The 14,834-nt window shown below is 40.8% G+C and overlaps 1 protein-coding gene across 2 annotated transcripts in view; it reads right to left on the reverse strand.

The window, feature by feature from the left end:
* Positions 1 to 2,254: 2,254 nt before the first annotated feature.
* col4a2 (collagen, type IV, alpha 2) overlaps positions 2,255 to 14,834 on the reverse strand; it is a 105,836-nt gene continuing 93,256 nt past the window's right edge. For both annotated transcript variants that reach the window (XM_063214209.1, XM_063214208.1), the window contains 8 exons: positions 13,946 to 14,062; positions 11,019 to 11,180; positions 10,550 to 10,648; positions 9,852 to 9,998; positions 9,374 to 9,490; positions 8,802 to 8,993; positions 5,997 to 6,283; positions 2,255 to 4,795 (listed from right to left, as the gene is read on the reverse strand). In XM_063214209.1, the coding sequence (XP_063070279.1) occupies positions 4,541 to 4,795; positions 5,997 to 6,283; positions 8,802 to 8,993; positions 9,374 to 9,490; positions 9,852 to 9,998; positions 10,550 to 10,648; positions 11,019 to 11,180; positions 13,946 to 14,062 (1,376 nt within the window). In that variant the 3' untranslated portion in view covers positions 2,255 to 4,540. The remainder of the gene's footprint in view (positions 4,796 to 5,996; positions 6,284 to 8,801; positions 8,994 to 9,373; positions 9,491 to 9,851; positions 9,999 to 10,549; positions 10,649 to 11,018; positions 11,181 to 13,945; positions 14,063 to 14,834) is intronic.

Here is a 14,834-nt window from a genome sequence, read left to right on the forward strand (position 1 = left end):
GGGCTCCAGACTAACTTTTTGCACTGGTTGCACTGGTGCGCCTAAAAATTTTTTTTAGGTGCACCAGCACAAAATTTAGGTGCACCCAAATGTTCACCCCCCCAACACACACACACACGCACGCACGCACGCACCCCAGCTTTATAATAATAATAATAATAATAATAATAATAGGCTAATAAAAAAGCAATAGGCCTTATAATATAATAATAATAAGAAGAATAAGAATAAGAAAAAGAATAATAATTAATGAAATTATTATTATTTTAAAAGACCTGGAGCCTTCCATGTGCTAGAGGCTAGTCTTCCAAATGTGCTCCTCAAAAGACATGACAGTAGGCTACATAACTACCACGTCCTGGCTACAAGTAGGCCTAAGCTAGCCTAAGCTTTAATTTTCAGCAATAAGGCTACACACAAGCACAGATATGGATGGATAGATGGATAGATAGATAGATGGATGGATAGATAGATATTTTTCAAACCCTGTTAAAAATGTCATGATTTTTTAAATCATTAGACACTAATAGCCTATGTTTACAGGTGAATTGGGTTTTGTAGACTATTTCCCCATTTTTGAGCGCTCTCCCTCTGCATGATGATTGGGTATCGTAGCTGCGCTATGAACAGACACGAGAGCACAATTTCGTGAGCGCTTCTCCCACCTATCGCTCTCGTGCTGTCTCAAGGTGCATGAACGATGGCTTGCCGACAGATATTCAGTTTGGAGTCGCCATCAAAAAACTCTCACTGAAGTCCCGAGAGACTAGCCTGTCACCTGTTGTTTGGTCAGCTCTCCTCGCGGTTGAAACGGACCATTGTGTTTACAGTGGTATCCGAGGTGAATTGGGTTTTGTATTTCCCCATTTTTTAGCGCTTTCCCTTTGCATGATGATTGTGGTATCTTAGCTAGCACTACGACAGGACAGCACAATTTTGTGCGCTCACTCTCTCGTGCTGTCTCAACGTGCATGAACGACAGATAGGCAGTTTGGAGTCGCTATCAAATAACTCTCATAGAAGTCCCGACAGCGTGTCACCTGTTGAATGGCCAGCTCTGCACGCGGCTGAAGCGGACCATTATTATCCGCGCACCCGTCTGCGTTTATGTGATCAGTGGCCGATGTTTAATATATCCTCAAGCCATCTCGTTTTTCCCCGTGATTGTAACCCCCTCGTCCGTTTCAAAACTCCCCTGGTTGAGAACACAAACTCGCGAGCACACGTGAACTCGGATAGTTTAGCGAAGTCGAACATTTTATTCTGAAACATCGGGCTGCCTCAGCGAGAGGAAGGGGGAGAAAGATAGTTCAGCGGAGTTGAATGACGCATTGACACGTTTTATTGTGTGATGGGCCAGTTACAGTAGGCCTACTGCAGAATGACTATTAATTGTATGGCCATTAAAACGGGTGTTTAGCATTGGCAATTCATTTTGTTCTACTGATGGCTGGTCGCACCGGTGCGCCTAAAAATATTTTTTAGGCGCACTATGGAAAAAAATGGGCGCATGTGCGACCAAATTGGTCGCACTCTGGAGCCCTGACTAGAGGCCACAAGTATGTAACAGTAATCCAGGGGTGGGAAACCTTTTCCATTCTAGGGACCACTTCAAATTTTATGAAGCCCTCCTAGGGCCGTACTATGAACACAAACCAGGATTTCCCTCTTCATTTTAGGCCTATATTGAGGGCGGCCACCTTTTCAACAGACCCCACCTTCACTAGGTCCCCTGAAAATACAGTATCTTAATAGTATTGCGAATGTAATTTCTAACATTTCTAACATACTTCATGTGAAACTGCATAACATTGAAATTATGTCTGGGGCCAGATAAGAATGCCTCAAGGGCCGTAAACGGCCTTTGAGACATAGGTTCCCCACCCCTGCTGTAAACTAAAGAGGGTTGAGTGTTTATCAAGTTTGGAAGCGTACACCTGATGGTAGGGGAGTGGGTGGATTCGGGAATGCACTGTACTAGCCCTTTTCTGTGTTGTATTGAAATTGGGTCCTGGACTCAACAAGCTGACTTTCAAGGGCACATGTCATATTACATCAGGCAGTGGTGTGGAAGACCACCTGGAACAGTTTGTCCTTAATATAGAGAACATCATTGAGTCAATGTGCAGAGTGTGCATCAGTTGAACTTGTTTAACCTGTTTTGTGAACTTCTGGCAATATACAGTACACTATCAAATCAGCAGAAATATGTTATGGAATAACTGAAATAAACAAAGCCACAGGGACACAAATCCTAACAAACAAAAAGCATGTATTTTGTTGTTATTCAAGTAGTACACTAACATTTGACACATACTCATAAGGTAGCACTCAAATATACCCCACATAATTACACATCATAAACAGCCACAGGAACAGATTACAGGTACTGTATGTGCCATTAAAAACAAATTTCAATTTACAAGTAGAAACAAATCAAATAAAAATACACAGAATGTTGTGGCATCATTGTTTCTGGGCACTTTTAATTCAACCTGATCAATGTACACAAGAACACAACTCTACATGATTGATGTTGAGACTGTTGAGCAATAGTTGCAAAAATACAAACCTGGCATTAGAGCTCTGTCAGCTTGAGTTTGGGTAATAATATCACATGGAATCATTTCAAATTTCACCAGAGTTCACCCCTAACATCTGTAATTGCTTCTGAATAATGCAGGCCTGGACCCAAATTACAAAATAAGGACATGGGGATGGTAAGATCAGGCTAGCACAATCCAGGCACCCAGGAAAGGGTTAACCAATGCAAGACCTGCAGGCCAGATGTTTATGGCTGTCTTGGGAAAGCACACTGACTTTAGGAGTCCACTGTCTTTCCTTAGAAATCACTGCTGGCACATGCACACACACACAAGATGCACATATGTACAGTATGTCAGGCCTAATACCACACGTTGGGTTGAAGCTTGGAGTAGTCCGATTACTGTGAGAGCACCCAAAGCTTTAATTTATATGTGTAGGCACATTACATACTTTAGTTATGCTGGATTGCATTCAGGTTTTAAACTCAAAGAAGACAACAAAGCTCCTTCTACAATAATCATTAACAATACTTGTCTATGGTGAAATATATACTTTTTGGGCCTACCTGTTGTAATCACACCACGTGTATTCTTAGTGTGACCTCAAGAAATAAACAAAGAAGAAACGGATCAGTGCAATTTGTGTAAAAGTACGTAAATGATGAAATTGTTAGAAGCCCAGATCAGATCTACAGCGTAGTGGACTACAATGGAACTTATATTTATATAGTAATAATAATAATAAAAAAACACTTTTACTCATACGCAACAATACAAGCAATGTAGGGGACGTGGATTACGAAATGTACTGTATATTTTACGGCTTTAAAATGAGTACTGGACTTTGAAACTCGGAGCAGATTAGTAGAAAGCATAACAGACTGAATAGCCGGAGTAGGGAGGTTCTGATATCTTTCTTTCAAATTCTTGATTTCAGAGCAAAATGCAACCAAGTGAACCCAGGCATTTGCTGAAATGCCTCCAAAACGACCTGGAAACAATCTCTTGCATCCTGTTTATCATTTTCGTCTACTGTACTTCAAAGACTGCTTTGACCAGGAGCCTAGCTAGAGCTAGCCTTAATTTAGTTATAAAAATATAATTAAGATCGGAAGGCTACTTCTTAATACTCTAACTTTTACAGTTGTATTCGGAACCTTAAATGACCCATTTCCTCAACTCCGGCAATGCACAATTTAATGTCTAAAGGTCATTCTGTCCATCTGTGAACGTTTGTCCTGAAGGTCACTGAAGTCTACAAGTGGATCACTGTTGCTATACAGCGACTGCATGAAAAGGAGCAATGTGGAAAGATTCCTTTAGATAAAACGGGTAAGGCAACATGAAAAGCAGTGCATACATACGAGCATCTTTGGTTTCAGCTGTATTTCTTTGTGGTTATTCAAAATCATCAATTTAATACATAGCTGAGGTAATAAGTTAGACAGGAAGCACCATTTTCAATTATAATCATAATAAAAAAGTTAAAAAAAAAATTGTGACATTTTTACATACATTTTTTCTTAGGGGACGGCATTGATGGAAAAGTGGTTGATACACTTGCAAAAGTTCTCTTAAGGCACAAGTATACACAAATGGCATATGTATAGGCATCGTGTGTGTGTGTGTGTGTGTGTGTGTGTGTGTGTGTGTGTGTGTGTGTGTGTGTGTGTGTGTGTGTGTGTGTGTGTGTGTGTGTGAGAGAGTTCTCATAAGGCACAAGTATACACAAATGGTGCTAAAACACTGGTGTGTGTCTGTGTGAGTGTGTGGGTGTGTGTGTGTGTATGCATGTGTGTTCTTTGGACGGTGGAAACAGGATGCGATACACAATAGTCAGCGTGTGTGTGTGTGTGTGTGTGTGTGTGTGTGTGTGTGTGTGTGTGTGTGTGTGTGTGTGTGTGTGTATGTGTGTGTAGTATGAGTGTTTGCGTGTGTAAGTTTGCGTTGATGGACACTGAGACATCCAACGCTGGTTGCCTCCTCCGGATTCCTCACAGGTTCTTCATGCAGACCTGGCATCGGCTGAGGCGGCCGAGCTGCTGTCCGGCCTTGAGCGTCTCGCTCTTGGGCGAGCTGTGGAAGTCCTGGTCGATGGTGGTCAGCCAGAAGCTGTACTCGTTGGCGAAGAAGTGGCACGTGCCCTTGACGCCGTTGCACTCGATGAAGGGGGTGGTGCGGAAGTCCTCCAGGCAGGAGCCCGGAGACACCAGGGACTGGCCGCCGCCCTCGTCTCCAGCACCAGTGTGCTGAGAAGGGGGGAAAGAGAGAGAGAGAGCAGAGAGAGAGCAGAGAGAGAGGACATTAATCAGTAACAAGCATACAGTAGCATATATGTGTAGCACATAGACACTTAGGGACTGAAGTAAAAATGCCTCTGGTGGAAAAAAGTAACATGAGCACAGAGACACCAGAGACTGGCTTCTACCCTCGTCTCCTGCCCAAGTGTGTTAAGAGAGGGAGAGAGGAGAGAGGGGGTTAGCCAGAATCAGGGACATGTGACTATTCCTGGAAAGGCTATGTTGTGTACGTTGTGTAGTTTCCTATAAAATATGATATGAACCCCCATTACAATAAACCTTGACACTTAAAAAAGTAACAGCATGCCATGTGACAAACTGAGACAAATTTAACATGAAGAGATTGAGCACAACTTCATTTCATCCCATTAACTCAAATTGCTACTTCAAAGAGCTTTTCCAAGAATGAATGCATTCCAAGAACTAGCAGTGGAGGGATGAGGTGCACAAATTAGCCATGCTTGTATGGGACACAATCGTGGCTTGAGGAGAGACTAACAAAAGGACCTTGTCATGGAGGTTATAAAAAAACGTTGGGTTTTGCGCTAGTGTAGCTCATCTCATCTTCATTATCTCAAAGTCTTTGGCTCTGGACAAAGCAAGAGCTGGGATTTCATTTAACTCATTTAACTCATCAAAATTAAGATCATATTAAGAGAAATGGCACAAATTGGTTTTATTTATGTATCGATACTAACAAGGGATTTTCTGCAAACTGACAGAATTTGGTAACAATTTCAGACTACTGAACGAATCAAATACTGAAAAATTAAGCTTCCAAAATTCTTAATTAAGCAACTAGAAAACATGGCAAAGGCAATAGTTCTAAAACAAAGCTTATGCTTATTTACTTTGTGGTGGGCAGCAAGAAAGTGCCATAGTTTGCCCACCCCTGCACTACACCATTAAATATCTTTTATTCTGTAGTCTTTCTTCCATCAGATTCTCGAGTGAATTAAAAGTTAAAGCACATCATTTACTAGCGCTATAAGATGCGTACACTTGGTTTTCCCTCAAAAGGATGATTCTAGCGAAATAAAACGACTTCACAATCAACCGTGTTAGTGCACAGTTTTCTGACTCTCCAGATGATGACAGGTATTCAGCTATGGACAGCTATTCCCCTCTTTCTCTCCCTCCTAGTCCTTACCATGAGGAAGGAGTATCCGATCCACAGGCTCCTCCATCCCCCGGGGCAGGGCGGGATGCTGGTGTCCTGGCTGTGCACGGCGATGGCCACGGAGGGCGCCTCGCAGACGGAGCAGCGGCTGATGTAGGGCCGGATCTCCTCGGTCTCCACGGGCATCATGGGGATGGGGGCGGTGGTGGACAGCCAGTAGGACTTGTCGTTGCGGCTGCCGTAGTAGCACACGTCGTTGGGGTTGCAGTAGATGAAGGGGATGGTCTTGAAGCGCGGCAGGCACGAGCCCGCCAGACCTGCCGGGGGTTAAGAGTTATCAAGGAAGAAACAAAGGAAAAACAGAAACAAAATCATGTTACACCGATTCTTGAAAGTTTGGCAAAAACATGTCCCAGCAGTAAAATGCTAATTCTGTTGAAAATCAACTAAATTTTCACGAACAAAATGAATCCAGGTAATGGCCAAGGGGTCTGTTACACAAATACACAGTTGTTTGAAATATTTAAGTGTAATTTTATTACTTTTCATGGCTATAAACCTGTCCACACCCTGTAAAAACGCCTGTCCCAAGGACTGGCATCATCATTTCAATTGACTTAAAATACAAAAAATCACTAACAGAATTGAACAATATCACCATGATGTGGAAGACCATATTAAAGTGGTTCTACAGATGTGCACATAGTGCATGTAAAACAATATTTACTATTATTTTCTGATTGCTCAAAATGTGTCCAGCATATTGGTCACCACCGTCAGTTTTTTTCTAAAAGACAATAAAATCAGGTATGCACAAGGTCATTTTCATTACTGAGGACCCCTTTTCAAACCTTTATGTCTACTGCATACTTCACCATCACTGAAGCTCCTGAAGGTTTACTATTTTGTCCTAAATTTGTTAATTTGTTTGGATACTGGAACTGTCCCAACCATAAACTGTCAACACCGTTGGATGTTTTAATAGTATTATATTACATTAATGTTAATTAATATATACTTTCTCAGAAAAGGTATAAAGCACCCAAGAAACAGAGCGAAAATTAAGTGGCTAATGTGAACAAACAATGCATAATATGTAAAAGAGTGTTTTTTTGTCTCACACCGTCAGATGTCACCACCGTCAGATTTTGTTCCGCTCATCATCTTGTTCCATATTTTACTAAATTGTGCTGGTTAATGAAACATTACTAGGCATTTTAGTAATAATTGTGATCCAAAATGATACTCTAGCCACCACTGAGGTGCATTTGGAGGTTTTTTTGTCAGAAAACCTGACGGTGGTGACATCTGATGGAGTTCACCAAAAAACACACGTTTTATATGTTTTTGACATGTTTTAGGAATATGCATACAATAAGTATCTACAGTTATGTTGAATTGTTAAAGTAATTCACTTTAATACAGTAAACATATGTTTTTACTTCTAATTCTGTCTGCCGCTGTTGACAAAACAAGAAAGAAAGAAAGAAAAATGTTAAACATGGGGAGCTTGGGCAACACATTCACTGCACAGCCAAGACCTACATCTATGATAATACACCTCTATATTTTGGATTTGAACAACTTAAAACCTGCCATATTTTCAAGAACCAGTGGCCTACTTCCTAGATAATCTAACTAATGAAGAAAAAACACATGTACAAACATACTGTGCACACACAAACATTAAGTGTTTATGCAAGATGCCATTGACTTGAGAGGGCTATTTATTTTGCTAAATGCAGGTACAAATTAGGCCACTTTCACCACTCTCAGATTACTGTCACCACCGTCAGTTCTTAAGTCACCACCGTAAGAAGGAGTTTTGGACATTTTAAATGAATGTGCTTACAACATTTTCCTTAGGAGTTGTTGAATTATCAAAGTAATAGCCAATTTAAGCCTACAGGAATATTTGTGAAATTACAAAAAATTGTTTGTTCTATTTAGGCGTTAAGTAAGCATCGTATGACGGTACATATTTTAAAATTAGAACACATGAAACAGTATTAAAATAGAACAAAAGTGAATTTTCAACATTTAAAGGCATATGTGTGAACCAAAAAATACACATAATCACTTAAAAACTCCAGATACATATGCAACCAAATCAATACAATTTTAATTACTTTTAATTGTGTCTGGCAGTGTTGACAAAAAACAAGGTGTGATCAGAGAAAAGCCTGATTTCTGAAAAAAAAATACAAAATGGGGAGATTGGCCTTGTGCATTTCTGAAAAAGCCAAGACCTTAGTCAACAAGGATATACCATATAATTGTGTAATTCACTTTTTTTTTCTGTCAACATTACAACCTGTTTTAGCCACTTTCTCAAGAATCAGTGGTTAATTAAATTATTAACATAGGGGATGATCTTGAAGCGTGGCAGGCACAAGCCCGCCAGTCCTGCCAGGAGTCAAGGAGTAACAAGGAGAAAACAAAAACCATACAATGTAATTGCATGTGATAGCAGAAGGTTATATTCCAACACTACAATGATATGTACAGTACAGAAGATAGTGGTTGTGAGTGCGGGCTGAAGATACCGATACTGAAGATACAGGTAAGGGGTGCTTTAAGAATAAAAGGTTAATAAGCACTAATATCAACAATTAGATTTTGCCATTTGGCTGGGAGTGCCTATTTCGGTGCATATTTCACTGTGCTTTCATCATGGTAGTTATTAATATATCTAAAGAAGTGTTGTTCGAATCTTAGGTCTGTTCCATAACAGTGAGGTGGTGAATATTTAAACTTTTACCATATGCAGAGCCATGTAAAAACAACCAAAAGTTGTGTCTCTTAATTATCTATAGAGAAAAGAAGAAGAGTCACCTAGGTCCTGGTTGTGGGCCTTCTCCTGTCCCTCGAAGTACAGCAGGCTGTAGCCATCCCACACCTTGCTCATGCCCTCGGGACACATGGGGATCTGCTCCGACTGGCTGTGCTTCACCAGCAGGTAGCCCACGCTCACACTGCGGCCGGGCATGCCGGCTAGGCCTGGCACACCAGGACGACCCCTTTGACCTTGGGAGTAGAGGAGAAGAAGGAAGGGGCGAGAGTATTAAAATAGTAGAAAAGAAATAATAAGGCCAGCTTCAGTATGAGACACCAAGAACAAGAAACGGACCTTTTTATAGCAAATTCCTCTATCACAACATATTATTTCCGCCCAAGAATGACCTTCTGATTCATGAAATAATTTGTTGTTTCTTTCGACTTTGACTTTGATGTACACAACATGGCTAGCTACAACCATGTTTTGAGTATCTCCACTCAGCTAGAACCAGATGCGGTAATAAACTTGTGGCTAAATCCATTTCTTAATCCACTAGTCTAGCCTGGAATCCTGTAACTGTAATCTGTCTCACTCTAACAAACAAACAAAACAACAATCTCAACTGTACCTTCCAGGCCCTGAAGACCGGGGTGGCCGAGAGTTCCAGGCTCTCCACGGAAACCAGGATTTCCTGTCTGTCCACTGATGCCAGGCATACCTTTGTCTCCCTTGGGCCCCATGAAACCTAGGGTGAGATGGAGATGAAGAGATGAATATGGTTATTATTCAATAACCATTTCCAGAAACAGACACTCAGTATTTAATTGTTTGTGCCAATCTCTTTGTTACATACACAGAACCAGGCACAGACAAAGAGACACCCAGTGATGGAGATAGTTACGGTATTACTCAACAGACGAAGTCAGAACTGTCAAAGAGAGTTTCAAAGACTCTCTTGCTATCTTTGTAACATTAATCACGCCCGCCCACACACACACACACACACACACACACACACACACACACACACACACACACACACACACACACACACACACACACACACACACACACACACACACACACACACACACTTTAGGCTCTACCTAAGTCTCCCGGTACTCCGTCAAAGCCTGGTGCTCCTGGGGTGCCAGCGGGTCCCCATGGTCCAGGGGGTCCAGGTGGTCCCCTCTCGCCGGGCACCTTGATGGGGATGGGAAGAGGGCCCGGGGACCCCGTCTCACCCGGAAAACCTGGTAGTGCAACAAAAAATGGACCAAGGTTTCAATGTCACCATTCAAGCAATCACGAACTACTGTATTTGATCTGGACATTGCAAATGAATGTATATTTATATGCTTTAGCACATGCTAATTTGCCACTAAATTCCAGAGAGTGCAAAATAAATGGACAAAAACATCTTGAAAGGGCTGGCCTTCAAAAGTTCATAACACATCATCCATGTGCATCGAAACAGAGTCATTCGTTCCAAAATGATGTACCGGTACTATCCATTTTGGAACATTTTGGGAAACTGACATTTTTATATTGGGCATTGCATTGAATTGCATTGCAAAATGCATTTTATATAGGTTTAAAAAGTATGTTCCCAAAATATTTCAATGGCAAGAATTCACACATAGCTGATAGGACGTCTGGACAGTCATTTCCAGTAATAAAATGCAAAAGTGGAAATAAAATGGCGCTCACGTCATTTTGCAATTAAACTCTTAATTTACAGGTTGTGCCATGCTGACTGTGCTAACACTACTACTGAGTCCGATTTACTCCAAAGGGGCCTTACCTTGTTCTCCTGTCTTGCCTTTCAGACCCATGGGGCCACGGTCTCCTTTGGCTCCTCTCTTGCCAGGGGGTCCCATCAAGCCTGTCTCACCTTTACCTCCTACAGGTCACAGACAACATCAGCACCAATTACAGTGGCTCACACCAGTAAACACACACACAAGCACACATGTACAGTACATGCGCATGCAGGCACTCACACAGGTATGCATGCACGCACGTACACACGCACTCACACACACAGACACACACAAACACACAGATACACACACACAGACACACACACACACAAACACACACACACGCACTCACACACACAGACACACACAAACACACAGATACACACACACAGACACACACACACACAAACACACACACACAGGATGACTCAAGACCGAATTGACATGATGACCGAAGAACTGTGAATGACTGTCAATGAAATACTGGCTACAGTAACTGCATGAACTAACCTTTCTGTCCGGGCACGCCGTCCATTCCTGGGAACCCGCGCTGCCCTCTGTCTCCCAACAGACCCCTGAGACCAGTCAGGCCAAACAGGCCAGGGATGCCCTTCTCCCCCTTGCCTCCATAGCGGGCAGGGATGCCCGGCGTGCCTCTGGGGCCAGGGAAGCCTAGTGTTGGACACACAACAGAGTCACATGGAGACACTTACAGCCAGGGGAGAAAGTAGTTTTCACTTCTTACCGGTTCTAACCCCCGCAAACAAACAATAAACAAAGTACACATGTGCACTACAGATCTATATTGCTGCATGACTATTTCGGGTGTCTTTATAGGAAGACACTTGTCTCAAATGGCATAGCATGTTTTTTCTACTTAAAGTGATACTGTCCCATTTTTGGAAATATGCCAATTTTACACCTCCCCTTGAGTTAAATAATAGGGTCTTACCGTTCTTCTGTACTTTCAACCGTTCGCTGGCTATGGCAGTGCAAATTTGACCTCCATGCTAGCAGTTAACATTGAGTCCTATGAGACCAGCTCGCGGCTAACTGGTCTCATAGGACTCAATGTTAACTGTTAGCTTGGAGGTAAAATTTGCACTGCCATACCCAGAGAACGGTTGAAAGTACAGAAGAACGGTAAAACCCTATTATTTAACTCAAGGGGAGGTGTAAAATAAGCTTATTTCCAAAAATGGGACAGTATCACTTTAAATAGCAGACCTTACTTTTTTCAAATTCTCTTACCAGCTGTACATTTTATACCGGTGCTACGCACCTTTGCGCACCTGTCTATTTTCACCCCTGCTTACAGCCCCTGTCTACTTTCACCTTCCTTTTCTACATGAGGGGTGCTGGTCACAGGGCCAGTTTTTCAAAATTCCAAAAATATATATCACTGATTCTTGAAAGTTTGGCAAAAACATGTCCCTGCAGTAAAATATTAATTCTGTTGAAAATCAACTAAATATCCACAAACAAAATGAACCCAGGTAATGGCCAAGGGGTCTGTCACACGAATACATTTTTGTTTGAAATATTTAAGTGTAATTTTATTACTTTTCATGGCTATAAACCTGTCCACACCCTGTAAAAACGCCTGTCCCAAGGACTGGCATCATCATTTCAATTGACTTAAAATACAAAAATCACTAACAGAATTGAACAATATCACCATGATGTGGAAGACCATATTAAAGTGGTTCTACAGATGTGCACATAGTGGATGTAAAACAATATTTACTATTATTTACTGATTGCTCAAAATGTGTCCAGCATATTGGTCACCACCGTCAGATTTTTTCTAAAAGACAATAAAATCAGGTATGCACAAGGTAATTTTCATTACTGAGGACCCCTTTTCAAACCTTTAGCTCTACTGCCTACTTCACCATCACTGAAGCTCCTGTAGTTTATTATTTTGTCCTCAATTTGTTAATTTGTTTGGACACTGGTACTGTCCCAACCATAAACTGTCAACACCGTCGGGGGTTTTAATAGTATTGTATTACATTAATGTTAATAAATATAATTTTTTTCAGAAAAGGTATGAAGCACCCAAGAAACAGAGCGAAAATGAAATGGCTAATGTGAACAAACAATGCATAATATTTAAAAGAGTGCTTTTTTGTCTTTTTTGTCTCCACCGTCAGTTTTGTTCTGCTCATCATGTTGTTCCATATTATACTAAATTGTGCTGGTTAATGAAACATTACTAGGCATGTTAGTAATAATTGTGATCCAAAATGATACTCTAGCCACCACTGAGGTGCATTTGGAGGTTTTTTTGTCAGAAAACCTGACGGTGGTGACATCTGATGGGAGTTCACCAAAAAACACATGTTTTACGTGTTTTTGACATGTTTTAAGAATATGCATACAATAAGTATCTACAGTTATGTTGAATTGTTAAAGTAATTCACTTTAATACAGTAAACATGTGTTTTTACTTCTAATTCTGTCTGCCGCTGTTGACAAAACAAGAAAGAACCCATTTTATGAAAAATGTTAAACATGGGGAGCTTGGTCAATGCATTTACTGCACAGCCAAGACCTACATCTATGATAATACACCTCTAGATTTTGGATTTGAACAACTTAAAAGCTGTTTTTACCACATTTTCAACAACCAGTGGCTTACTTCTTAGGTAATCTAACTAATGAAGTAAAAACACATGCTCATACTGTGCACACACAAAAATAAAGTGTTTATGCAAGATGCCATTGACTTGAGAGGGCTATTTATTTTGCTAAATGCAGGTACTAATTAGGCCACTTTCACCACTCTCAGATTACTGTCACCACTGTCAGTTCTTAAGTCACCACCGTAAGAAGGAGTTTTTAAAGGAATGTGCTTACAACATTTTCCTTAGGAGTTGTTGAAATATCAAAGTAATAGCCAATTTAAGCCTACACGAATATTTGTGAAATTACAAAAAAATGTTTGTTGTATTTAGGCGTTAAGTAAGCATCGTATGACGGTACATATTTTAAAATTAGAACACATGAAACAGTATTAAAATAGAACAAAAGTGAATTTTCAACATTTAAAGGCATATGTGTGAACCAAAAAATACACATAATCACTTAAAAACTCCAGATACATATGCAACCAAATCAATACAGTTTTAATTACAATTGTGTCTGACGGTGTTGACAAAAAACAAGGTATGATCGGAGAAAAGCCTGATTTCTGAAAAAAATACATAATGGGGAGATTGGCCTTGTGCATTTCTGAAAAGCCAAGACCTTAGTCTACGAGGATATACCATATAATTTTGTAATTCACTTTGTTTTTTTCTGTCAACATTACAACCTGTTTTAGCCACTTTCTCAAGAATCAGTGATATATGCTGAAGCCTAGACTGTTAACGGCACACTGTCCCTTTGCATAAATATTTAAGTAAATAAAAGAAATAAACTTGCTACTCCACCTGGGAGTCCTTTTTGCCCTGGATGTCCATTATCTCCAGGTCGCCCAGGTCTGTCTGCAGTGCCCCCAAACCCTGGCGGGCCCTGGACACCCTGAGGTCCGGGCCATCCCAGATCACCTGTGGAGCAAACGAACCAACACCTGATCAGAGACGATTGATGTAGGAGAACGAATGGAGTTTAATGGGAAAGTCATGCAGATTTAGGAGACGGGAGTTGTTTGTGATGCGAGCTACGACTTATACGACTTTGATCTGCTGTGAAGCGATCAACAAGAAAACACGAAACAAGAAACTCCATTTGAACCAACAGCTGATGTGAAACAACCACCCATGTGAAAAACATAGTATTATATAAAACTTATGAACTGATTCATATATGGACTGTACTGTACAATTTATTCATAAGTATATGGAGTATACAATATGGCATATGCTATAAAAGTGTCCCGTTCCGTATTTTCCTCATATACTGTAGAGTTCAGGCATACATACATATTCCATGCAATTACAAATACAGTATAATCCTTGTACATGGAATGTGTATAGGTGCATACTCAAATGGCACTACCAAAGTAGCCTGATTTATTTTTATCCACATATAAGACTTGTAAAACCATCTCAGTTTCTTTCAACATACACAAGACACGAGATGGAAACAACAAATCAACAAGGATCTGTCCCACGAAGCAAACAACAACACAGCAAGAAATCCCCTATTCAGCACACTGAACTGTGAAACTGACAAACGGTGTGAACTCCATTTCAACCAACACAAGACAGCAATAGATTAAAAGGGGGATCTATCTTGAGCACAGGAAAGCCAGTGTGAACTCCATTTCAGCCAACACCTGACATGAAGCAAAAAAACAAAACATCAATGATAAAACAA

The sequence above is a fragment of the Engraulis encrasicolus genome, chromosome 13, assembly GCF_034702125.1.
Source record: "Engraulis encrasicolus isolate BLACKSEA-1 chromosome 13, IST_EnEncr_1.0, whole genome shotgun sequence".
Lineage (NCBI taxonomy): Eukaryota > Metazoa > Chordata > Actinopteri > Clupeiformes > Engraulidae > Engraulis > Engraulis encrasicolus.